Consider the following 27,965-nt stretch of genomic DNA (forward strand, 5'->3'; position numbering starts at 1 on the left):
ATCCATGACAGTATATCTTAATATTCTGTAGACCTACCAGTCCTACATGGATCCATGACAGTATACCTTAATATTCTGTAGACCTACCAGTCCTACATGGATCCATGACAGTATATCTTAATATTCTGTAGACCTACCAGTCCTCCAGCTGCAGAACGGCAGACCAGCCACACTCTCAGACCCAAACGCATTTCCTTTGATTTAATTATACATCAAATGATTTATGTCAAGGATTGCAATGCCTCGCTTGAATGAAGTTAACTTTTCACCTGGATAACGTCAACATTCAGGGTGAATGTAATGTGAGAAATTGGGATAAAAAAATAAAAAAAATAAAAGAAATATTTAAAATTTTATTTGTTTATTTTTTGATCGGATCGGGAAAAATCGGTATCGGTAGATACTCAAAATCACATGCTCGGAATCGGATCGGGAGCAAAAAAATGTGATCGGGACATCCCTAGGCCCTGATGCATATGATATATTATCGATTGGCGTTTCTTTCCTATACACGCTATATTAAAAAATTCAAATGTATATGATCGGTATACATTATGCTTCATTGTTGTGAAGGGCCAGATTAAACCGAATATATATATTTATTTATATATATATATTTAATTGTATTTGTATATTCTCTAATATTCCCTGATATCCCTTGTATATTCCTTGTACAATATGCATTGAATATCCATTCTAGCCTACTGAACATCCCATAATAGTCTCCATTCTACTATTGGTCGAGACCTTGGTGCCAGGCTGCCATACCCCTCAGACCCAGTTCAAACGTACCGCTCCACATGTACGAACAAGTCCTAGTTCCGCGTAGGAATCTGGCTACCGCACCACTAATGGGACTATTTGTTCATAGTGCGTATATATACTGCGCTACTAAAGTAGGACTTCCTTTTTCAGTCCAGTTTCTTACCCTCCAATAGAGTCACAGACGTAAAGCCTCCCCGCGACGCCACGTGTGGGAGTAAGGCCAAGTTCGCCTACCATCGGTATTGAGACATCGTGTATATTAATATTTGAATAGTCATATTTGGCACTATATCGTCGAGTTGGACGTAGTCTATTAAGCTAATAATAGTCTGTTAATATATAGTGCTTCGTGCGGTGAGAATACTACCGTAGTCAGTACCCCATCGTTTCGGGCAGAGAACTGGCTGCTTGCCCAGGGTGGTTGACCCCACGTGAAGCTGCACCCGAGGAGCCCCAGAGCCGACGAGCGAGTGGACCTGTATACCGGATTATTCTACCGACGACAGCCCGCCTTCCCAGGCACGGATTATGCTTTGTACACATTGATTATTCCATGGATAAAGACCCCGACACTGCCGTGTGTTGGAACCCCCCCCCCTGGAGAGGACGCAAGGTGAGGAGACGCTCTGCAAGACGAGGTCGCTTCACGTCTCTCCTCCGTGGACCGGATGACGCCGGCCCACAAAGAGTCCACCTGCTTTCATCTGTGGTCCAAGGATCGCCGGCGCATTGAACGGCACTACAGTGGGTTCACCTGGGATACCCTTGGCCGGATGAGGCAGCCGGATTCTACCCCCCCCCCCTTCCTACTCCTGTCTGCTTACAAGCGACCGGATTAACCCCCTCTAGTGTATCCAGTATATAATCATTAAAGTATCATTGCTGTTATTCCTTAAACTATTCCAGGTCGTATATGTACCACCTGCGCCTTCAGAGATTGGACATTCTCTATTGATATACCGACGAATACTCTTGCCATAAAAGTGCATACTAATTCCATTCATAAATGTGATCGATTTGATTAAGTGCTTGCTCTACACACCATCGCTGTGTAGAAATAAAGACCTATTTCTAATTCGTACATTTGTGTTGGATCCGTTTCATCTACGTGACAGTGTTCATCATAATATATTTATGCCGTGTACTGGGTGGCCGAATATTAAGTACAAAGGTAGTGGTAGTAAGTATCATATCTAGTAATACAGTCAGGGAATTGTACCCCTCAGTTACATTCATCATGCGTGAAGGAAAGGGGGGGGGGGTCGTTTATAATTCCTTGATCGTCAGTAACGGCTTTATTTAGTATGGTTTGATATCTTGATCAGATGGATTGCCGTGAAATGAATAAACAATCGGGCTGAAAATAACGTTATACTCCTCTTACCGTTTGCCGATGAGACTGGAGGAAAAATATTCCAATTATTTGACGTCGATCTGCTAGATCCATTTCCCGTTTGTATGACGCAATAAACGCCGAAATCATATTGATTATTGCGTTTCGAAAGCGATCCCATGCACTCGAGTGTGTATCTAGACCCACGTTACAAGATATTACTGCCGGAGGAATTTCCTCGATGCACCAAGCGCCACTTCCGGTTTGGCTTGGAGTGTAAGTCGCCCGATCATCCACCAGGCGGCGGTATTGAGGCGTTGCAATATCAGACAGGGTCCAGCTGCAGTCCCGGAGGGAGGCTGGATGAATTATGAATGCCATGGCGAAAAAATTAAATATTGATCCCAAAAACGAGTGAACTCGTTTCTGGCGCACAACGCATGGCGGGCAATAACGAGTATACTCGTTTTTGGCGTCCAATGTGTTAATATTCAGTAGACCTACCAGTCCTACATGGATCCATGACAGTATACCTTAATATTCACTAGACCTACCAGTCCTACATGGATCCATGACAGTATACCTTAATATTCAGTAGACCTACCAGTCCTACATGGATCCATGACAGTATACCTTAATATTCAGTAGACCTACCAGTCCTACATGGATCCATGACAGTATACCTTAATATTCAGTAGACCTACCAGTCCTACATGGATCCATGACAGTATACCTTAATATTCACTAGACCTACCAGTCCTACATGGATCTATGGCAGTATACCTTAATATTCACTAGACCTACCAGTCCTACATGGATCCATGACAGTATATCTTAATATTCTGTAGACCTACCAGTCCTACATGGACCCATGCCAGTATACCTTAATATTCACTAGACCTACCAGTCCTACATGGATCTATGGCAGTAGGCCTGCCACGATAACACATTTTGCTGGGCGATTAATTGCCCCCGAAAATATCGCGATAAGCGATATTATTGCGACCGGTTAGAGAATTTTTTTTGAGAAATTTATTTCCCAAAACTTTTATTTTGAAGCCCACCGCTCCGTCTTTTCCGGTTTTAGACTTTTATTTTGAAGCCCACCGACCGGAGCGGAAGTATTGTTGTTATTATCCTAGCAGCATCTCGTCCGGTTCTGTGTTTTTGAGCTAATGATAAAACAAATGTTGAGATTGTTGGTGAGCAACTAACTTTAGGTTAGTTTTAACGTTAGCTACTAACGTTAGATGCAGCTACTACAGGCAATCAACGATGAGGAGGAAGCGTCAAAGCCGTATAGAATAGAATAGCCCTGTGGTGCGTAGGCACGGGAGCGCAACTCGATTACCTGTTATAATAAATGTATTCATGTTTAACTTGTCCCCGTGTCCAGTCCTTTGACTAGTCCCACCCGTTCATTGTAAACAATGATGCATGTAATTGTATTAACGTTATTCTGTGTTGTAGCTATGCTATACGTTGTATTTCGTTTGTTAGCTATTTAGCTAATGTTGTTGGCATTGAATGAGCATCAACACTAGATCTTTCATCTTTATTTAGCAGTCCAGTTTCTCCGGGCAGTAGCGAGTAACTACTTGGGTCTAAAAATAGCTAACGTTACACTACAAAGAACGCTATTTGGTTAAAAGGAGCAACACTATTGAGAAATGTAATTAAGCTATATGTGGCGTTGCTAGTGCCCCACGGAGCTCCCGTGCTGTGCTCTGTAGTAAGGCCAGCGGCCCCCCACACGGAGTGACTGACGAGGGGTACTGGTTCCGCCTCATTAAAACAAACGCGCAAATAGCAATTAATCGCGCCCGTCAAAATCATTGCATTAATTTTAATTATCGCGGCAATTAATCGATTTATTGCTTATCGCGGCAGGCCTATATGGCAGTATACTTTTACATTCTGAGTACCTCCCATCTCATGATACGATTCGATACACGATATGGGGTTCATGATTCGATAAAACCACAATAAGTGTCGCCACGAAGATGATGATTTCATACTGTTCTCTATCTCAGGTTTGTTGACGTTTCCGTCATGTTTTTCATTGTGATATGTTGAATTTCACGTATCAAATTACATTGTGTACATTAACAATGAAGCGACAGAAATCTATTCCTGACCATTTTTCATGTTTAGGAATATTGAGTGACTTGCCTCAGATCGCAGGGAACAGCAGACATGAATTCTATTTCAGGGTGGATTCTGTTTCAGGGTGGATTCTGTTTCAGGGTGGATTCTGTTTCAGGGTGGATTCTGTTTCAGGGTGGATTTCCTTCAGTCAGCCTTCTGTCCAGCAGGACGCGGCCCAACGCTCCTTCAATTCAACCCGTTCGGAACGGAAAAACTAAATTTCACTTTGACTAATAACGACAAAGCGTTCGATCCAAAATAATTTCTCAGTAGGTCGCACATGAACATCGTTCCCCCTGAATTGAAAGAGAATCGAGCCCTGGCCTGGTTGGGTCAGAAGCAGATTCATCAGCTACTGTTAAAAAGGCCTTCAGCAGGTAAGACTCAAGAGCACACAGCGGGAGGGGGGAAGGCAGGAGGAATGAAGGCAAGAAGGAAGGAAGGCAGGAAGAGTAAAAAAGTGGTAAAAACAACTAGACGAGCACCTTACTACACTTCACTCTGTGGCAACTGTGAGAGAAACAAACAAACAAAGATACGAAAAATTAAATGGCGTCAAAGGAAGAGCGGGTGCTGAGGAGGGAGGAGGAGGGAGGAGGAAGGATGAGAGGAGAATCGTTTTCCAGTCTCAGAAGAACTTGTCGTCGATGCGGAAGTGCGGCCGCGTGACGTCGTCGGGGTTGATGAAGACGGAGATGGACTTCCCCGGGTTCTCCGTCACCAGCTGCTGGAGCTTCTTGGCCAGCCGGTCGTCGGGCTGGTTCTCCCCGCCCGCGTCCGACTGCGGCGAGGGCAGGTTGCTGCCGCTGCTGCCGCGCCACTGCGTGTCCGTGGTGAGCCGGTTGGCGGCCTTGGCGTGCTCGATGGTGGTGCGCAGGTGCTCCGCCGGGTCGGAGCGCACGGACGACAGCTTCCTGGCGTGCAGCATGGCCGCCTCGTCCGACAGGTGCTCCAGCATGTTGCACTGCGGGATGAAGTAGTTGGGACACATCTTGTTGACCAGGCAGTGCTGCAGGTCGTCGATCAACCCCAACAGGAAGTGAGCGGAGAAGTCTTCCTGGGCCAGGTAGCTGGAGGGAAGCCGGTCGCAGGCCCACAGCATCATGCTCCGCAGGTGGTAGGGGCTGATGGCCTTGGGCCGAGACAGGAGCTTGATGATGATGGCCTTGCAGGCCTGGTAGGCTTGCATCAGGGAGGACGAGATGCACTTCTTCAGCTGCACCTCGCTGCGGGCGAACGACAGGCGCCACTCGTTCTCCTTGCGGCCCTTGAAGGAGCAGGCGGGGACCAGGTAGAAGCCGCTGATCACCTCCTCCTCCGTGATCTTGCCGTCCCAGAAGTGGTTCTCCATCAGCCAGCTCTGGGCCACGGCCGGCCAGCCCTTGAACGACACCACCGGCACGATGTCGTACAGCATGCGGCTGCTGCCGACGCCGAGGATGACGGAGATGACGGTGCCGTTCCTCTCCACCTTCTCCACCCGGGGCATCCCCCTCTGGGGCTTCTTCTGCACCTCCAGCAGCACCAGGCTGATGGACTGGTAGAACCAGTCGGCGACCAGCGTGGGCGAGAAGAAGTAGTTGGTGGCGCCGTTGATGTGGTCCACGATGGTGCAGCAGTCCTTCCACTTGTTGATGGTGCCCTCGTCGAACAGACGCAGGCTCAGCCAGGAGTGGCACAGTGCGGAGTGGCGCATGTCCAGCGTGACGGGCTGGTTGCGGTCGTGGAGCTTGAGCGCGGGGACGAGCAGCGTGAAGTCCATGTCGTAGTCGCTGCCGCGGGCATAGACGCTGAGCTCGTCCAGGTCCATGTCCACCACGCCCTCGCGGACGCCTCCGGAGAGGAGCAGGTACTCGTTGGCCACAGGGAGCTTCTGGTCCAGCTTCTGCACCATGCCTGGAGGAGGGACGGGATTCAGATTCAGATCAACTTTAAAATCGCCATTTATGTTAAACACACACGTAATACGGCATTGACACAGTACAGTGTATAAACTCTTTTCACAGGTAAAATCTGTCAAAACAGTCATACAAGACAATAAAGTGCAATGGCATTGGCTAGTAATCTGTTGGTATGGCAGTGCAAGATAGAGTTTAAAATTCAGACCCTAGCAACTCCCCATAGAGGGGGGTGGGGGGGTGGAGCAGGGGGACAGCCGAGTCACTAACTAGGCGAGCTGCTGAGGGGAAGAAACTGAGTCTGTGGCGGGTTTTCAATGTCTTGGGCAGCCGTAGCCGCCTACCGTGGGGAAGCATGGTGAAGAGGTCGTGACCCGGGTGGGCGGGGTCTGGAGAGAGGTGTGAGTGATGTTAAAGTGATTAAGAGACTATTAAGATCATTCTAGTTCTGTGACAAGACCGTGCCTGGAGGAGAGAGACAGGAGAGATGCGAGAGATATCAAGAGTTGAGTACCTCAAACTAAGAACCATGTAAGCTTTCAGAGGAGAAATGTTTTCAAACTTTATTATCTAAAGATGGTAAGTTACTTGGAATGAACACCGATACTGTCCAATGAGATCAACGTACGCATCACATTTAGCATATTTTGCTGTTTACAATGCGACTATAGATGAGATGAGAATTTGTGATTTCTGTGCATAAATGCACATAATCACTGTATCTGGTCATTTTATCACCAATTTCAATTGGGATGCATGGTACAATAAATAAAGAACTTTGTTTAGTCCAAAATGGTGTAGGCATATACGTATTCATTGTGAATATATAATGTGTGGCATTGCACCATATTGTTTGGCAAAACATGTCCCTTCCTCGTCGTGAGAAGAACGTTATTATGGACCGGTGCCAGAAACCAGGGGTGGAAGAACTAAAGGATTGTAGCCTATTGATGTAAAACAGCATTTTCTGTCCTTGCAGTTTAAATCAGTGGCCTTTCTCCCTCCCAGATATGATGACACAGGGTGGGGGCGGAAATCGATACGTAGTAGTATCGCGATACTTTGCGTGGCAATACTGTATCGATACAGGGACGCCAAGTATCGATATTAAATTATTCATAAAAAAATAAAAATGTTGTAAAAGGAAGTTGCATTGTTCATTTCAATACCTGTAATAGTACAGTAGTCCACACACACACACACATGGAATATGACTGTAATACAAACAGTTCAGTTTGTCAGGTACATGCAACACAGATTACAGTTTACATCTGTCTGCTTGAGAAAATACCATGTTCTGCAATAAAAATTATTGAAGTGAGATGCACAGACTGAACTTTATTTTATTAGATAAAACATGTTGACAAAGTTTTACTTTGCAGTTGAAAAAAGGTAATAAATAAAATTTGAGCAACAAAAAAAATATAATAATAATAAAAAAATCGCAATATTTTCTGCGTATCGTGACGCAAGTATCGCGATAGTATCATATCGTGAAGTCTCTGGCGATTCCGACCCCACACACAACCAATACGGGTGGAACTAGTTCCCCAGCTACCCATAGTAGTAGACTTATTAGTATAGTAGTATAGACATATTAGCATAGTAGTATAGACATATTAGCATAGTAGTATAGACATATTAGCATAGTAGGTAGTAATATAGAGATAGTAGTATCGACAAATTAGCATAGTAGTATAGACATATTAGCATAGTAGTAAATACTTAGCATAGTAGGTAGTAATAGACATAGTAGCATAGTAAGTAGTAATATAGACATAGTAATATAGACATATTAGCATAGTATAGTAGTATATATAGTCATATTAACATAGTAGTATTAGACATATTAGCATAGTAGTAAAGACATATTAGCATAGTAGGTAGTAGTATAGACATATTAGCATAGTATGTAGTAATATATAGACATGATAGTAGTATAGACATATTAGCATAGTAGTAGACATATTAGCATATAGTAGTATACATACTAGCATAGTAGATAGTAGTATAGACATATTAACATAGTAGTATAGACATATTAGCATAGTAGGTAGTAGTATAGACATTAGTAGAGATGTCCGATATTATCAGCCTACCGATAGGCATTAAAATGGGATATAAAAAATTATCGGTATCGGGGGCGGCTACGTGGTGCAGTGGGCAAGGCGCTCACCACGAATACTGGAGACTGGGCTCGAACAGGTACGCCTCCCTGTTCGAGCCCAGCGCTCCACATTGCTTTCAGTTTAGCTGGTCGTCCGCACTAATACACATTGGCAGTATGAGGGGGAGGGAAACTGATGGGTGGGGATCGGGCGTTGTGGACAGCGACTCCTACAGGTCGGTTGGTGTGCCTGCGCAGTAGAATCAGAAAGCGACGGGGGCGGGGCCCCTCCAAAGCCCAGACCCCTGACACTGAACGATCGAGCTGCGCAGGTGAAAAGATGCGACTGCTGTTACCTCAAGTACCGGAGGGGACTCGTGCTATGTATGACTTAGTCCACATTGCAGCCGGCTTGTGGGAGGCATGAAACAGCGTTGAAAGACAGGGGAGGGTTGAATTGGATGATACGAAAATTGGGATGGGAGAAAAATTGAAAATGGGAGAAAAAGTGGATAAAAAGATAAAATTATCGGTATCGGTTTAAAAAAAAGAAGATATATATACCTTTTTTTGTCTTCTTTTTTTTTTTACATTTATCTAACCTTTATTTACCCAGGCAAGCAAGAAAGAACTAATTCAGATTTTATTTATTGTCAAAAGTATGCATAATGTTGTGTTAATTCCACGACAAGAGATATGTAATGTTAATTACCTGAAATTATTCCGTTTTTTGGGGGGGGAAACCCTGCATATATCGGTATCGGAAATTAAGAGTTGGACAATATCGGTATAGGTAAAAAAGCCAATATCGAACATCCCTACATATTAGCATAGTAGATAGTAGTATAGACATATTAGCATAGTAGATAGTAGTATAGACATACTAGCATAGTAAATAGCAGTATAGACATGGTAGATTACTTAGTAGCAAAGTGCATGATAGTAAGAGGACGTTTGAAAACAGTTGGTTGTTCATCTCAAGGTCGTTCTTTCAAAGACTTCTGATTCTGCCAGGAGCATCAGAATAAATACATAAAACATAAATACAGTAGAATAAAACCACAATCAATCTATTGGTCTCTACTGTGCAGGTGCTGTGTGCGTTTGTGTTTAATACGGTCTTAGATTATTTGGACCATTGATTCATTACAGAGGGTGAAATCATTACATCATTATATTACCAAAACAAAGTAAACCAATCAATCAGCCATTCGGATCCTACTCTATGTTTGGCAGAGAGGGTTGACAGAATGATATGTGACTGCAGTGATTTTCTTACCGAGGTGCTAATGTACCACAGCTGAATTAATATACCTTACTGTATACAATAGACCTTACTGTCTACAAATTGACCATACTGTATGGAATAGACCTTACTGTATACAATAAACCTTACTGTATGGAATAGACCTTACTGTATACAATAGACCTTACTGTATACAATAGACCTTACTGTATGGAATAGACCTTACTGTATACAATAAACCTTACTGTATGGAATAGACCTTAGTGTATACAATAGACCTTACTGTATGGAATAGACCTTACTGTCTACAATATACCTTACTGTATACATATAACTTAATTTATAGAATAGACCTTATTGTATACAATAGACAAGACTGTATATAATATACCTTACTGTATAGAATATACCTTACTCTTACTGTATAGAATATACCTTAATGTATACAATATACCTTACTGTATAGAATACTTACTGTATAGAATATACCTTGATGTATAGAATATACCATGATGTATACAATATACCTTACTGTATACAATATACCTTACTGTATACAATATACCTTAATGTATAGAATAGACCTTAATGTATAGAATATACCTTACTGTATAGAATAGGCTACACAGTGTGCATCTGTCAGACAGACTACCAGAGCAATTACCACAAAGTCTCCACTAGAGGACAGTAGAGCCTCACTAACACGCTGACATCAGCACTACCCACGTGGCCATAGAGAAGAACTGTCTGGCACCCCTCCTCCATAGACTCCTCACTCCTCATCCATACACCCCTCACCCACAAAACCCTCATCCATACACTCCTCATCCATGCACCTCTCACTCATCCATAAACCGCTCGTCCCTCATCCATACACCTCTCACTCCTCATCCATAAACCCCTCATCCATACACCCCTCATCCATAAACACCTCATCCATATACTAGAAGCTAGCCAAGATGAGGAGCATGTTCAGCCACAGACTCATACACCCCCACCCCCGACACTCCACTAACCAGGTGCATTCCATGTGGGAAATGGGAAGTAGGGAGGGGAATAAGGGGATACATGCACACAACATGTAAACAACATGCACACAACATGCACACAACATGTAAACAACATGCACACAACATGCATTTTTGACCTGCAAATATTTTTTTGGGGGGGGAAAGCAATACTTTTATTCTGCACCTTTCTAAAGGCTCTGTGGGTGTATAATTGTTTGTAAATTACTACTCTACATACAAATGTTATCTATAGCACCTTTCATTTAATTTATTTAAATTTGTTTGTTTTAATTGTCAGCCTAATTGTCTATTTGCTTGTTTATGCACACGAGCCATGCTGGTGTTAATTAGCCTGTATTGTTTATTGTTTTTCTGCCCTAACTGCGGGGAAACATCATTAACTAAAGCTGTTTCTGATTCCTATTCTGACTAAGGCTGGGTATCGCCACTGATTTCCCAAAACTATTCGATTCCGATTCACAAGGTCCCGATTCAATTCGATTTCCGATTCAATCCGATTCAATGGTTCAAGGAACCCTCTAACATGTTGCATTGTTAAAAATATCAATGTTTACATTAAGAATTGACTCTCAAGCAGTTACATGAATGTACTTTTTATTGGAACATTGGCTTTTGCATATGTCACGTCTGGGTGATGTCTCAGTAAGTGGTTTCGTAGATTTGTTGTATTTCCACAATCATTATCTGTCTGTCACTATAGCCAAAGGAAATGCTAGAAATGGTCACGTGGGCTGGGAGAACCAATGGAAAATTCCTATCCCGAGGCCAAACTTAATTGCCGACCCCTGGTCTACACCCTCCCCAGACCGACAGTGGGGCAATACGCGCAATGACCAGGAAGGGAATTGGCATAACGACTAAATTGGGGGATGAAAAAAATATCGAATTTTAAGATCGATCTTGGGATCTTATGATAATAAATGAAGATCGATTCAGAATCGGGAAATCGACTTTTTGAACCCAGGCCTAATTCTGACCATTCTTTCTACAGTTTTACTGTAAAAACTAGGGGTGTAAAGGTACACGTATCCGTACCGAACCGTTTCAGTGTGTACCGTAACGTACCGAACGAATACAATGGTATGTTAACCACTAACAACCGCCCACCGGGGGCTGTTTTCTTTCACAATCTATAATATAATTTATTTTTTTACAAGTCGATTATTGATTTCATAGAATATTCGTTGACAGCCCTACAAGTACAATTAGTTACTGCACACTACATCACCCCTGAGTGGAACATGGAAAGCCAAACTTTCCCCCACTGTACCGAAAACCCATACCGAACCTTGACTTCAAAACCAAGGTACGTACCGTACCGTGGTTTTGGTGTACCGTTACACCCCTAGTAAAAGCAATAAATAAATCATTATGTACAGTTGACATGAAAAAAGACTGTCGATGTCTCATCTGTTCCTCATTTCGCTCTTATAAATGCATGTAGGTTTATTCTTCTGTCTATATTAGCCGTCATCATGACGGACAAGGAGAAAGTCCAGCGCCACCTCTGGGTGACAGTGGACGAGAGGATGGATGTCCTGCAGGAAGAGCTCAGGGGTCGATTAGCAGAACTCAGGAGGAGCAGAACAACTCGGGAGGAAGAGAGAGAAGAAGGAGCGAGTCGGGACAGCATTTTATAGATGATCCGTGTGAGTGTGTTAAAGGAAGCAGAAGGGAGGATAACTCAAAGCTTCAAAGCAAGAGGTAGAGGAATGTTTAAAAAAGACTCAGATACAGGAAATAATGAAGAAATGGGCCTTCCTCCAGGTATACCACCGGTAGGAGAGATGGAGTAAACGCTGGATATTAGGCCACCAAGGTGGAAGAAAGTGGAGGCTGTAGTAAGGTGTGCAAAGGCTTCTTCAGCCGCCAGGGCCGAATGGTGTCCCCTACCGGGTTTATAAAAGTGAATGGAGTCCCCTACCGGGTTTATAAAAGTGAATGGAGTCCCCTACCGGGTTTATAAAAGTGAATGGAGTCGCCTACCAGGTTTATAAAAGTGAATGGAGTCCCCTACCGGGTTTATAAAAGTGAATGGAGTCCCCTACCGGGTTTATAAAAGTGAATAGAGTCCCCTACCGGGTTTATAAAAGTGAATAGAGTCCCCTACCAGGTTTATAAAAGTGAATGGAGTCCCCTACCGGGTTTATAAAAGTGAATGGTGTCCCCTACCAGGTTTATAAAGGTGAATAGAGTCTCCTACCAGGTTTATAAAAGTGAATGGTGTCCCCTACCAGGTTTATAAAAGTGAATGGAGTCCCCTACCGGGTTTATAAAAGTGAATGGAGTCCCCTACCATAGAGTCCCCTACCAGGTTTATAAAGGTGAATAGAGTCTCCTACCAGGTTTATAAAAGTGAATGGAGTCCCCTACCGGGTTTATAAAAGTGAATGGAGTCCCCTACCGGGTTTATAAAAGTGAATGGAGTCGCCTACCAGGTTTATAAAAGTGAATGGAGTCCCCTACCGGGTTTATAAAAGTGAATGGAGTCCCCTACCGGGTTTATAAAAGTGAATAGAGTCCCCTACCGGGTTTATAAAAGTGAATAGAGTCCCCTACCAGGTTTATAAAAGTGAATGGAGTCCCCTACCGGGTTTATAAAAGTGAATGGTGTCCCCTACCAGGTTTATAAAGGTGAATAGAGTCTCCTACCAGGTTTATAAAAGTGAATGGTGTCCCCTACCAGGTTTATAAAAGTGAATGGAGTCCCCTACCGGGTTTATAAAAGTGAATGGAGTCCCCTACCATAGAGTCCCCTACCAGGTTTATTTTTTTGATCCACTTTTTCTCCCATTTTTTCTATATTTTCTCCCATCCCAATTTCGTATCATCCAATTCAACCCTCCCCTGTCACGAACGCTGTTTCTTGCCTCCCACAAGCCGGCTGCAATGTGGACTAAGTCATACATAGCACAAGTCCCCTCCGGTACTTGAGGTAACAGCAGTCGCATCTTTTCACCTGCGCAGCTCGATCTCTCAGTGTCGAGGAGTAACGCGTGGGAGGCTCACGCTGCCCCCGACACTTCCTGATTCTACTGCGCAGGCGCACCAACCGACTTGTAGGAGTCTCTTGTTCACAACGTTCGATCCCCACCCTTCAGTTTTCCCTCCCCGTAATACGGCCAATGTGTATTACTGCGGACGACCAGCTAAACTGAAAACAATGTGGAGAGCTGGATTCGAACACGCGAATCCTAGCGTCTCCACACTGGTGGCGAGTGCCTTGCCCACTACACCACCTAGCCGCCCTCCCCTACCAGGTTTATAAAGGTGAATAGAGTCTCCTACCAGGTTTATAAAAGTGAATGGAGTCCCCTACCGGGTTTATAAAAGTGAATGGAGGGCGGCTGGGTGGTGTAGTGGAGATTGCGCTCGTCACCAATGCAAGAGACTCCGGTATCGAATCCCAGTCTCAGCATTGCCTTCGACTTGGGCCGGCCGTCGTACTGGCTCATTTGGCAGAGTCAGCGGGTGGAAATCGATGGGTGGTAATCTGGACGTTGTGGACGGCGACTCCTACAATTCGGTTGGGTGACACCTGCACAGCAGAGACAGGAAGCACTGAGGCCATGGTTAGACTAGGTGTTTGTGTTTTTGTTTTGTTGCTGAATGAATATGTTTGCTGTCCCTGTTAACACTTTGATTGCCTAAGGCTAAATTCATGATATACCATAGGTTGCCAGCTCTATTTGTCTATGGAGAAGTTCCCCTTCTTTGCAGGGCTATAACTTTTTAAATTCTATTGCTAAATTGCCATTATTAGGGCCCATTCAATGTCCTATATGTATTGTTCAGGGTGTATGAACGTTAAACTTTTTCATTCACATATTCATACTAAAATATGATCTAAAGTATAAGTATGTTTTCATCTCTTTCTGCAGCTTTCTCCAGAACGTGATTTATAGCCCCAAATGCATTATATTGATGATCAAATACAGTTTGATAGCAATCGGCGCGATATAAAAAAATCCAACTGGACGGACTTCTGGAAGTTACTACACGTCATCTGATGTTGACCGGATGGGCGAGGGGGCGTTTATAATTCCGTGGTTCAGCGTTGCTGAAAAATAAGTGCTGCATTGGCTAAATAGCCGGAGGTATTTAAAGATGGCGGCTTGTTGACATTTCTTTGCAGGAAGTGTATTGGCACATTCAAGTTCTGATTGGTTGAAAATTGCCTTCATGTTCGCCACCTACTGCCACCTACTGCTTTGGCATTGTACTACATCACTGTGCTCAGGAGGCTAAACGAAAGTGCTCAGGTTGCAAAACGAATGTCTAACTCGGCTGCCACTACGTTGCGACCTGGAAAAGCTAAACTCATCCTGAAAACGAAACGAAAACACCCTAGGTGTAACCTGTCCCTGAGAGTCCGCGCTGTCTGGTGAAAAGATGCGACAGGCTGCCTCCTCGTGTACCGGAGGGGACCGACCAGTGGGGGGCATAGTCTAGCAACGTTCAAGACAGGGGAGGGGAGAATTGGCTATATGAAATTGGGATGGGAGAAAAATAGAAAAATTTGGAGAAAAAGTGGATAAAGAAAAAAGAAAAGTGAATGGAGTCCCCTACCAGGTTTATAAAAGTGAATGGAGTCCCCTACCAGGTTTATAAAAGTGAATGGAGTCCCCTACCAGGTTTATAAAAGTGAATGGAGTCTATAGCATCTATCTACATGTTGTGTTGTGGTGTCATTAGGGGTCATGTGGTAGGGTGTGTAGCATCCATCTATCTACACGTTGGTCAACTGAGTAACAATGTTCATCAAAGTGATGAAACTCGAGTGCTGCAGTGTTGAGTGCATAGTAGTAGAGACATGTTAGTATTAGGAAGAGTGCATGATAGTAGAGGACAGTAAGAATCTGGGTCTGTTGAGGTTGGCAGTGCTGTTTGGAGAGTTGGAACCACACCAGATCCAGACCTCAGTCATTACTGTTTCCCCCTTTCACTGGCAGCCATGTTAGCGCCACAAGCATGTGCCATCTGTGCTGTTAAGCAACCTATTGTAGGATTATATGGCAAGGAATGTTTCCTTACAGCAGCTGATTGTTGGGCAGCTCACCATGGGGCTGTTAAAGGGAGGAAACACCCCCCCCCCCCCCCCCCCAAAAAAAAGATTAAAACGTTATGAATGACTAGAGCCGTTGATATGCTTAATACCACTAACATGTTCCTTCATGTTTTATAATACTACTAACATGTTCCTTTTTTTATCCACTTTTTCTCAGACAGAGAGAGGGGGAAAGAGAGAGAGAGAGACAGCCTGCTACCTGTCCGCTGTGACCCACACAGGAATAACACAAACAACACGCACATGTACATGCAAGATCCACATGCACATCATAAAGAGGCTTAGGCCTACAGGCACTCTGCTCAAACCACATCCATACTGTGATCACCGAGTTACATCTGAGAGCTATTTTTACACACATCCATGCTGTGTCTGCTGTTTATAACCATAGACTAGTGGAGCCACTGTAGAGGTTCAGAGAGAGACCTTAGGGCCCTTTCTCACTCACTCTATTCGTTTCTATTTCGTTCCGTTCCGCCCGTGCCGAGATCTGATCCGAACCCCCCCCCCCCCCCCTCTCCCCCCTCTAGTTTGTGTACACACTTCATTCTGGGTGCGCTCTGGGTTTTGTTTACGGTTTGCGTTTTGAGCTTGTAAGCTTGCCGTAGTCGATGAGCAAAAGCACGGATGGGAGGGAGGGAGGGATATCGGTAGCTTGGATAAGTAGCCTAGCAAGCCAGCTAATAACACAGCAGCCTACTGCCAAACAGATCCCTCTCGCACTCGCTCATTGCTGTTGCACTAGAGGAGCGCTGCTGCTGCTGCTACAAATCACGACACCCCCCCGGCTATTGTCGATGATGTCACGCTCGAAATGTAAACACAGGAAGTGTTCACACGGAGACTGGAGAATGAATGTTGATATAAAGATACAAATAACTAATAAATATGAAGCTATATTTGAACCTCTTGTCAATCCTTGTCAATATAACCCACCCCCCTTTTCTCACAAATGGAACTCTGTTGTAGAGCCCGCTTTTGATCGTTTTGCAGGGTTAACAATATCGCTAAGCTAACGGCTAACGCTAACGTTACTACACATGCAACATACGCATCGATTATATTGAATGTCATTGATCTACTGGTCGACCGAAAATGTAAACGGGAATGTCTTAACACGACTGCGGACTCTGGATGTTGATATAAAATGAACAAATTGCCAATAAATATGAAGTTATATTTTATCACGAATGGATGGTGTTGTAGAGTCCGCTTTTGAGCGTTTTGAGTGATCTACTGGTCGACCACGGCCGACTTGTTGGGCACCACTGGTCTAATAGAAATAAATGCATTCGAACAAATGTATAGACATAGCAATGGCAAACAACATTTATGACGTTATGTCAGCACCAGGCGCCACGCCCGTGAAAAGGTACAAGCTCGCAAAGCCACACCCCCCGTTCTCCCGGGACCGACCCCGAGACCACCTCTGCCAGCTGGTCCCGTTCAGCGGGGGGTGAAACGATTCAGCGCCGTTTCGCACCCCAAAAGTGGTGAGTGAGAACACTGCCCCCCGTGCTCCGGGACGGTGATTCGATACAAAAGGCTGAGTGTGAAAGCCCCCTTAGTGCTGTATTATAACAGAGACTAGTGGAGCCACTGTAGAGGTTCAGAGAGAGACCTTAGTGCTGTATTATAACAGAGACTAGTGGAGCCACTGTAGAGGTTCAGAGAGAGACCTTAGTGCTGTATTATAACAGACTAGTGGAGCCACTGTAGAGGTTCAGAGAGAGAGAGACCTTAGTGCTGTATTATAACAGAGTAGTGTTGTCAAAAATATCGAAGTATCGATACATATCGATACTGAATATTTAAAAAGGCTTCGATACTCATTTCCCGAAGTACCGATACTTTCTGCAGTATCGGTACCACCAGCTGGCGAGTGTTCTACCGCAAGTTGTTGACGCGCTGTTCAGAGCGCTCAGCGTGCTTGCCCCCCCGGCTCCTCCGAGTCCAGCCCTCCCCCTCACAGAGTCACAGAGAGCCGTCTTCTTCAGTTAGTAAACAAACATTTTAGCTGAAGATGGTAAATGCAGAGCCTCCGCAACTTGTGCTTGTGGATAAAGAAAGCAGCAGAAGTGCTGTTTGGAGGTACTTCGGGTTTCAAGTAAACAACGAAGGACAAGCTACAAATGCCCCAATGCTATTTGCAAGCGGTTATAGCAGTGCCAGCGCCGATCTCCATAAAGAAATGAAAGAGGTTCGTGACAGCTGCTCTTTCAACGTCACTGTGACTGAAGCATTAAACCATTAACTCTAGTTTAATACATGATACGTTGTCTACTGATGGCGCATAATATCAACAGCTGCTTCGTTGTAACGTTACAGCTACCAGCTAAAGTTAGCTCCCTTAGCTTAGCTGGCCACAGTTATAAATACTGCATTGGAAACGGAGTAACGTTAACGTGTAAACGTTATGTCGAGGTCATACAATACTACAGTCGACATAAGGTTAACGTTACCCCGTTTCCACCAAGTGTTTAAATAGCAGCAATCTTGTTGAAAATGTAACATTACTAAAATGCTCCGAGCATAGCCTCTCTGTCTCTCTCTGTCTCTCTCCATCTACTGCTACCTCTCTCTCGCTCTCTCTCTCTCTACCGCTACCTCTCTCTCGCTCTCTCTCTCTCTCTCTCTCTCTCTCTCTCTCTCTCTCTCGCTCTCTCTCTCTCTCTATCTACCGCTACCTCTCTCTCTCTCTATCTACCGATACCTCTCTCTCTCTCTCGCTTGCTCTCGTTATCTTTAAATAAAAACTGTTACTAACTGTTCAGTTTGTGAGGTACATGCAACACAGATTACAGTGTTTACATCTGTCTGCTTGAGAAAATACCATGTTCTGCATTTGCAATAAAAATGATTGAAGTGAGATGAACAGTTATTTTTAAATGTGTGATCTAAAGATAAACAAAGGGTTTTAAAAGTGTTATATTTATCTTCTCTTATAGTACCAGACTCGAAGCTGAGGAGAATCAACCAGCAAGAAAAGCTAAATTTGTTTAAAAAAAAAAATATATATATATATATATATATATATATATATATATATATATATATATATATATTTTTTTTTTTTTTGGTATCGAAATGGTATCGAAGTATCGATACTTTTCAAGGTATCGTATCGAAGTCGAAATTCCAGTATCGTGACAACACTATAACAGAGACTAGTGGAGCCACTGTAGAGGTTCAGAGAGAGAGACCTTAGTGCTGTATTATAACAGAGACTAGTGGAGCCACTGTAGAGGTTCAGAGAGAGACCTTAGTGCTGTATTATAACAGAGACTAGTGGAGCCACTGTTGAGGTTCAGAGAGAGACCTTAGTGCTGTATTATAACAGAGACTAGTGGAGCAACTGTAGAGGTTCAGAGAGAGACCTTAGTGCTGTATTATAACAGAGACTAGTGGAGCCACTGTAGAGGTTCAGAGAGACCTTAGTGCTGTATTATAACAGAGACTAGTGGAGCCACTGTAGAGGTTCAGAGAGAGAGACCTTAGTGCTGTATTATAACAGAGACTAGTGGAGCCACTGTAGAGGTTCAGAGAGAGACCTTAGTGCTGTATTATAACAGAGACTAGTGGAGCCACTGTAGAGGTTCAGAGAGACCTTAGTGCTGTATTATAACAGAGACTAGTGGAGCCACTGTAGAGGTTCAGAGAGAGACCTTAGTGCTGTATTATAACAGAGACTAGTGGAGCCACTGTAGAGATTCAGAGAGAGAGACCTTGGTGCTGTATTATAACAGAGACTAGTGGAGCCACTGTAGAGGTTCAGAGAGAGACCTTAGTGCTGTATTATAACAGAGACTAGTGGAGCCACTGTAGAGGTTCAGAGAGACCTTGGTGCTGTATTATAACAGAGACTAGTGGAGCCACTGTAGAGGTTCAGAGAGAGACCTTAGTGCTGTATTATAACAGAGACTAGTGGAGCCACTGTAGAGGTTCAGAGAGAGACCTTAGTGCTGTATTATAACAGAGACTAGTGGAGCCACTGTAGAGGTTCAGAGAGAGACCTTAGTGCTGTATTATAACAGACTAGTGGAGCCACTGTAGAGGTTCAGAGAGAGACCTTAGTGCTGTATTATAACAGAGACTAGTGGAGCCACTGTAGAGGTTCAGAGAGAGACCTTATTGCTGTATTATAACAGAGACTAGTGGAGCCACTGTAGAGGTTCAGAGAGAGAGACCTTAGTGCTGTATTATAACAGAGACTAGTGGAGCCACTGTAGAGGTTCAGAGAGAGACCTTGGTGCTGTATTATAACAGAGACTAGTGGAGCCACTGTAGAGATTCAGAGAGAGAGACCTTGGTGCTGTATTATAACAGAGACTAGTGGAGCCACTGTAGAGGTTCAGAGAGAGACCTTAGTGCTGTATTATAACAGAGACTAGTGGAGCCACTGTAGAGGTTCAGAGAGAGAGACCTTAGTGCTGTATTATAACAGAGACTAGTGGAGCCACTGTAGAGGTTCAGAGAGAGACCTTAGTGCTGTATTATAACAGAGACTAGTGGAGCCACTGTAGAGGTTCAGAGAGAGAGACCTTAGTGCTGTATTATAACAGAGACTAGTGGAGCCACTGTAGAGGTTCAGAGAGAGACCTTAGTGCTGTATTATAACAGAGACTAGTGGAGCCACTGTAGAGGTTCAGAGAGACCTTAGTGCTGTATTATAACAGAGACTAGTGGAGCCACTGTAGAGGTTCAGAGAGAGACCTTAGTGCTGTATTATAACAGAGACTAGTGGAGCCACTGTAGAGGTTCAGAGAGAGACCTTAGTGCTGTATTATAACAGAGACTAGTGGAGCCACTGTAGAGGTTCAGAGAGAGACCTTAGTGCTGTATTATAACAGAGACTAGTGGAGCCACTGTAGAGGTTCAGACTCAGAGAGACCTTGATATGATAGGATATATGATACATTTATTTATATTGTGCCCCTCAACCAATAGTTACATCTGCCTGGGGCGCAGCCCGGGAAAGAAAGAGAAACAAAAAGACAGGAACAATACGAAAATAGAAAAAAATACATGAAATATTTTTCCAAAATAATTTGTTGTAAACAAAGACGGAAAATAAACTTCATTCAGTCAATTAATAAACTGTATGCCTCACTGTCACTGTGTGGAAGAGACTGGGATCATTCTTTTGTGCAAGGCAACATCAGGCTTGACTTAAAACATTACTTTCCTAACTTAGTAAAACTAAATGTAACAAATTAACACATAGATATAAATGTACTTATTTCTTATTTTATTTCTTATAAAAAAAAGAAAAAATAAAGAAATCTGATATATATATTTTTTTACCGATACCCGGTCCAGCTATTTTACTGATATCGGCGGCCGATACCGATACCAATATCGGACTGGTGCATTCCTAAGTCATACTACAATACAAAAACTAGCTCATGGATTTTTTTTTATGGCGAAAAGGTGGGTTTTGAGTATGGCCTTAAAAGTCCGTAGAGTGCTTGCAGATTTCAAGTTTAGTGGGAGCTTGTTCCAGAGTGTCGGTGCTGCGACTGCGAAAGCCCGGTTTCCCTTCGTCACCAGTCTTGCGTGTGGGATTTTATGGCAGATTCTATTGTTTGATCTGAGGGATCTGGAGCCAGCTGATTGGACCAGGAGTTCCATTATGTAGGCTGGGGCGAGACCGTTTAAATGGCTTTGTATGTGAACATGAGGACCTTAGTTCTGTCCCCTGCTGCTATTCTATGCCTTTCATATTATTATTCTATTTCCATCATATTCTACTGCTGTGTCTCCTGCAGGGCCCGGGGGCAACCAAATAATGTCTCTATGCTGTAAGATATAATATATATTATGATACGTGAATAATAGGGATGCCCCGATCACGTTTTTTGCCACCGATACCGATCACCGATCGTCGTGAGCCATATCGGCCGATACCGATCCGATACCGATTGTTTTTGATTAAAAAGAAATTAAAAATTATTTTATATAAAAAGTTTTTTTTTTTTTTTTTTTATAAAATATATATATTATATAATTCGACTTGTACTTGTATTATCTGCGACTGCGAGACATCGCCACCACGCAACAAGTCAAAATGCTCACTATCTGCAAACAGCTCCACTGTCTGTGTGTACTCTAGTAGCCCAGCTCCAAAAAGGATTCTCCGGCGCTGCAGCGGGACCCCATTGGTAACGTTAAGTGCTTTGGTCATTTCACATTCAGCAAGCCCTCAGCTCGAATACGCATTAAATCAATGTTATAAGACATTGATATCAAGAGCTATCTGTAGCTACTGCTAGCCGGCTAGATGACGTTAAGACAGAACTTTAGTTCAATGGGACATTTCGTTTTGAACAGTAAACGAACGTCAGCTAACGCAAGCTAACTGAGGTATGAACATGAACTACTAGACTTTCTGGATCATTTGTTGATATCAGGAGCTATCGGTAGCTAGCCGGCTAAATACCGTTAGACAATGCCTACTAAACGTGAATAGTTGACTGGGTAATTTTGTTTAAACAGTAACGATAGCTAGGTAGCTAACGTTAGCGCAGGTCGAATGCAGTGCACTACAGACTCGAGCAGAGGAGCCGCACCTCTTTGTTTACAAACTCTACACGGGGGCGGGCGGGGCTAGGGAGGAGGAGCAGCGGCAGTTTGCAGGTTGTGTGTGTCTGAGACAGACAGCGAGTGAGAGCTTCGCTTGATCGGTTTCCGCTATCGGCGAATATGACTAATTATCGGAATTCACAGATTGCATATTTATACTGAGTATCGGCCGATAACGATCGGTGGCCGATCGATCGGGGCATCCCTAGTGAATAATAAAGATTCTGATTCAGAAAGACAGAGAGAGAGAGAGAGAGAGAGAGAGAGAGAGAGAGAGAGAGAGAGAGAGAGAGAGAGAGAGGTAAACTGAGAAAGAGAGGGAGAGAGAAAAACAGAGAGGGAGAGGGGTAGAGAGAGACAAACAGAGGCAAAGAGAGAGAGAAACTGGGAGAGAGAGACAGACTGCATGGCTGAATACCATTGAATTCCACTGGCACTGTGGGCTGGGGACAAAACGTGTGTGTGTGTGTGTGTGTGTGTGTGTGTGCATGTGTGAGACATTAGCTGGGTACAACCAAGTGTGTGTGTGTGTGTGTGCGTGTGTGTAACGCATTAGCTGGGTACAAGTGTGTGTGTGTGTGTGTGTGTGTCAGGGCTGTACGCTGCGATGATCTCGTCGCAAATTGCCCCTTTAATTGGCCGTTGCGATTGGTAAATAATATTTGGGGGCGGGCTTGCGAGTAGGGATTTCAAGCCTTGCATTCGCATTTCACTCCTAAATGATCCAAGGCGTGTGATGACGCTGAGCACTCAGGTATGATCAGCGGGGAAAATCAACTGAGCACTCACTCTGATAGACTGGCTGATTTAGCTATGAAGAAAAGTAAAGTTAGTAGTAGGGATGGGAATCGATGGTTCCTAACTGGGTTTTGGCCATATGCTCCCGAAATTCTCCCGCTGTTTGGCTGCTTCTATGTGCAGTGAAAACTACTCGAAATGCTTTAGAACCTAGTCATTGATTTAGTTCAGGGTTAGCCGCGGAGCTAACGCTAGCTAACGTGAGCTAATCAAGCTCACAGAGAGAGATAAACAGCTGACAGCAGGTAGTACAGGTACAAATACAATAAAACAAGGGGTGGGGGCTGTTGTGTAAACCTTGTGTCGCGTCAATCTGGTCCACACGTTACTCGTTCATATCTCAGCCCGTGCTGAGATATGCCCATTCCGCGGTCTGTTAATAAAGTTTTCAATCAGCAGATGTATGGAAAGGCTTTTATTATAACATTCGTTGAGGTAAAATCATTATGCCTCATTTAGTCATCCTGCAGAGCACTGGTCTCCTACTCGTGGGCCGCGGGGAGCTAATGTTAGTAGCTTTGTTGTTGTCAACACACAGGGCATTCAGGAAGTCAAAAACGAATGCGCTTGCCGATTGGTGCTAAGAACAGCAGGGCGGGTGCAAGCGTTGTGACGTAATTGGCAGACTCTACTGTCAATCAAAATTATTCTGTTTTCCGTCAGAATGAATGAATGAGAACTTTATTAACAGATTGCATAATGGGTACAATACAGTACAGGAGGATGAAGACCAGAGAAAGACTTTCGGTTTTTTTACATAAGGGTCCTCCATTTTCAATTCATCAAAACATTTAGAGACATACAAATATACAGTAGTTTCATAAAAATGCTAAAATGCTATTGATTGATTGATTGATTGATTTAAAACTTTATTAACATATTGCAGAATGGGTACAGTACAGCTCAATACATACAATTGTTAAGGGGATGCAGACCAGAGAAAGACTTTTGTCTTGTTTACATCAGGGTCCCCCATTTTCAATTCATCATATTTCATATCTAAATCATATAATATCTCATTGCTAAATATATGCAATATATAATCTAATAATCCAATAATCTAAATCTAATATATAATATAAAAATGCTAAATGCATGGGTATTTTATTTTGTCTTTAATGTTAGCTTGCAAACTCATACCGTCTTGGTAAGCCTCATAATGAATTGTTTGGGGTAAAAAAGAAAAACATTGTGATGTGTATCGTGTATCGCCGAAAGGTCAGAAAATATCGTGATATCATATTTAGGCCATATCGCCCAGCCCTAGTTGGTTCATTATAAAAGATACAAACCTGACAACAAAAGCACTTAAATGTTAAATAAAAGGACCACAGTAATGAGGCAGGAGGAACATATTTTTTTGCACTATAATGGTAAAATTGTTATTTAAAAATGTGCCCCTAAAACATATTTTTTGCCCCTAAATTTCTAATTTAGGGGCAAGTGTGCCCCTAGTGAAAAAGCTTAGCGTACAGCCCTGTGTGTGTGTGTGTGTGTGTGTGTGTGTGTGTGTGTGTGTGTGTGTGTGTGTGTGTGTGTGTGCACAAAAGGGAATTTCATGGAAGTATGTAGTAGACTGTAGTATTTTAATCTGCATCTGGAGCACATCCAGGATCATAATGAAACGTGTCCTCTATTCTAGGCCACACACACACGCACATCCACATACGCACACACTAAAGCACTAAAGACTGAACACAGACAGTAGAGGCTGGTGGACACTGGAACAGTTCCGTTCCCAGACATATATTGTTTGTGACCTGCCCACCACAATATGAGACAGACCCACCACAATATCAGACAGACCACCACAATATCAGACAGACCACCACAATATCAGACAGGCCCACCACAATATCAGACAGGCCCACCACAATATCAGACAGGCCCACCACAATATCAGACAGACCCACCACAATATCAGACAGACCCACCACAATATCAGACAGACCTCCCTGCCTGCCTGTCACCCCCTCAGGTCATCTGGGGGAAAACACGGAAACACTATCACAGGAAATGCTGCTCCCAGTGGTTTCACCGGCGTCAGGCTGCAGGTAATATTCTGTATGATCTTTGTGTTGCTGAGAAGTTGGACTGGTGGCCTAGAGGTAAAGAGGCCGGCCAGTCGATCCCCGGCACTGACGGGAGGGTGTGTTCCAGCTGTGAGCTGGTGACTAGTGAAGGGTGGCTGGTGGTATTACATCTATGGTGCCCACCATCGCTTGAGCAAGGCACTCAACCCCAAAACTGCTCCAGCTGCGGGCGACCCTGTGCTCTGATGAAATGCATATGTGTGTGTAAATAGGAGGGATATGAGGACTGTGTTTATGTGTAAATAGGAGGGATATGAGGACTGTGTGTAACTAGGAGGGATATGAGGACTGTGTGTAACTAGGAGGGATATGAGGACTGTGTGTAACTAGGAAGGATATGAGGACTCTAGGTTCCATCCTAGATGCAAATCTTTCCTGTGACAAAATGGCATCCAAGGTAATAAAAAAAGTCAACCAACGAACTCGATTCTTGTACCGGATCTCCTCTCTGGTAAACAAGAATACCCTGAAGACTCTGGCACGAGCACTCATTCAAGGGTACTACGACTATGCTTGCACCTCATGGTACCAAAGCACCTCAAAGGTGCTAAAAACAAAATTACAAACATCTCAAAACAAACTGGTCAGACTACTACTTGACCTTACCCCTAGAACCCACCTCACCCCTGCCCACTTTGACAACCTAGGATGGCTTAGAGTAGACGACAGAGTACAGCAACTTGCAATGGGCCTGGTCTACAAGATACACTACACGACCAAGGTACCCATGTACATGTCAAAATACTTCCCAAAGGTCAGTGAATACCAGGCTCACAACACCAGAGGGAGCTCCACAAATCATGTTAAACCTAGATTCGGCTCAAACAAGGGACTAAACATGTTTAGCAATTATGCCACATCAATGTGGAACGCCCTACCCAAAGCTGTAAAGGAATGTGAATCACTACCCACTTTCAAAACCACTCTCAAAGAACACCTACGGGAGACTGCAATTCGAAACTGGCCCCTGTAAATAAACCCAACCCCCTCCAATGTACAGTAAATGACCAAGTATGGTTTCGTCAATATTCCAATGTACAGTTTTGCTTGTACAGTTGTACAGTGTCCCCCACCCACCCCTCCTACCCAACCCCCCCCCCCCCCCCCCCCCCACCTCCTCCAATGTACAGTTTCTACGTCAAATGTATATATACTCTCTTTTCTAGACTCTTTTTGTATCACAAACAGTAGTGTATTTGCAAATCTGGTATGTCATAAATGTATAGATGTAGCAGTATGTCGTGTATGTCATATATGTTATGATGAATTGAAAATGGGGGACCCTGATGTAAACAAGACGAAAGTCTTTCTCTGGTCTGCATCCCCTTAACAATTGTATGTATTGAGCTGTACTGTACTGTACCCATTCTGCAATATGTTAATAAAGTTTTCAATCAATCAAAAGACTGTGTATGTGTAAGGAGGGATATGAGGACTGTATATGTAACTAGGAGGGATATGATGACTGTGTAACTAGGAGGGATATGATGACTGTGTGTAACTAGGAGGGATATGAGGACTGTGTGTATGGACAGTAAATTTCGCAGAGAACATTTTACTCAAACTGAGTAAATTACTCAGTTTGAGTCAAATGTACTCAGTTTGAGTAAAATTTACTCTGTGAAATGTACTGTGTATGAGGGATATGAGGACTATGTGTAACTAGGAGGGATATGATGACTGTGTGTAACTAGGAGGGATATGAGGACTGTGTAACTAGGAGGGATATGATGACTGTGTGTAACTAGGAGGGATATGATGACTGTGTGTATGTGTAGCTACTAGGAGGGATATGAGGACTGTGTGTATGTGTAGCTACTAGGAGGGATATGAGGACTGTGTGTATGTGTAGCTACTAGGAGGGATATGAGGACTGTGTGTAACTAGGAGGGATATGAGGACTGTGGGTAATTAGGAGGGATATGATGACTGTGTATGTGTAGCTACACGGAGGGATATGATGACTGTGTGTATGTGTAGCTACTAGGAGGGATATGACTATGAGGACTGTGTTTATGTGTAACTAGGAGGGATATAAGGACTGTGTTTATGTGTAACTAGGAGGGATATAAGGACTATGTGTGTGTAACTAGGAGCGTTGTGTACATTGACCATAAAGAAGTAATCTTCCAATCTTCTAGTTGAGGCTAAACGCCATGCTGCATGATGTAACAGTGTATGAAGTCATTGGAGAAGACGGGCAAAGCTGCCATCGTATTATTCCCGTACCTCAGTCACACCATTGATTTTTTTGGCCCATTTGCCAAAAAGCTCTACGCCCATAATATGACCACAGCGTCACACACACAGACAATAGGCCTCTTTCCAACACGAAAGTAAGCAACAATAAGATTATCTTTATTTCAAATATTCCGAAATATTACTTAATACCCGTTGCCTTTATTATTAAACGAGCATTTCCTAGTCGACCCTTTGCTTGGTTGGTCCACGCCTAGACTACTACAGCTGTGGGGTGAAAACAGGGCAGGTGGCTCAGTGCTCCGGTGCTGCCTGCTGCACCCAATGCATTCTGAACGTCCACATTTGTACACAAAATAAACTACACGTTTAACACGTTTAACATGAAGTACTATTGTTGTGACTGTGTGTTCTTGTTCTTACCGAGCATCGAGAAGATGAAGTCCTTGGCCGTGTGGATCTCCAGAGCCCGCTGGTCGTCATACTCTCGCTGGTCGTGTTTGCTGAATTCCTGGATGAGTCGGTTCATCTCCTCGATCCGCGTCCCGGACCTGAAGTCCAGCTCCGGGGCTCCGGCCGCCGGGACCCTGTTGTTGTTGTTGCCGCTGCTGGAGGAGGCGACCGGCGTGGCGGTGGGACTGTTCCCACCCAGACTGTTCACCGAGCCTGCCCGGCTGGAGAGAGCAGGCGCCGCCAT

General features: G+C 43.8%; 1 protein-coding gene across 1 annotated transcript; it reads right to left on the reverse strand.

The window, feature by feature from the left end:
- Positions 1–4,874: 4,874 nt before the first annotated feature.
- On the reverse strand, positions 4,875–27,965 carry LOC311231831 (nucleotidyltransferase MB21D2; the record flags this gene model as incomplete). The annotated part of the gene is made up of 2 exons (XM_084318453.1): positions 4,875–6,142; positions 27,692–27,965. 2 exons carry the CDS (start codon positions 27,963–27,965, stop codon positions 4,875–4,877), a joined length of 1,542 nt encoding a protein of 513 aa, XP_084174579.1.

Source organism: Notolepis coatsorum, assembly GCF_963971535.1.
Source record: "Notolepis coatsorum genome assembly, chromosome: 1".
NCBI lineage: Eukaryota > Metazoa > Chordata > Actinopteri > Aulopiformes > Paralepididae > Notolepis > Notolepis coatsorum.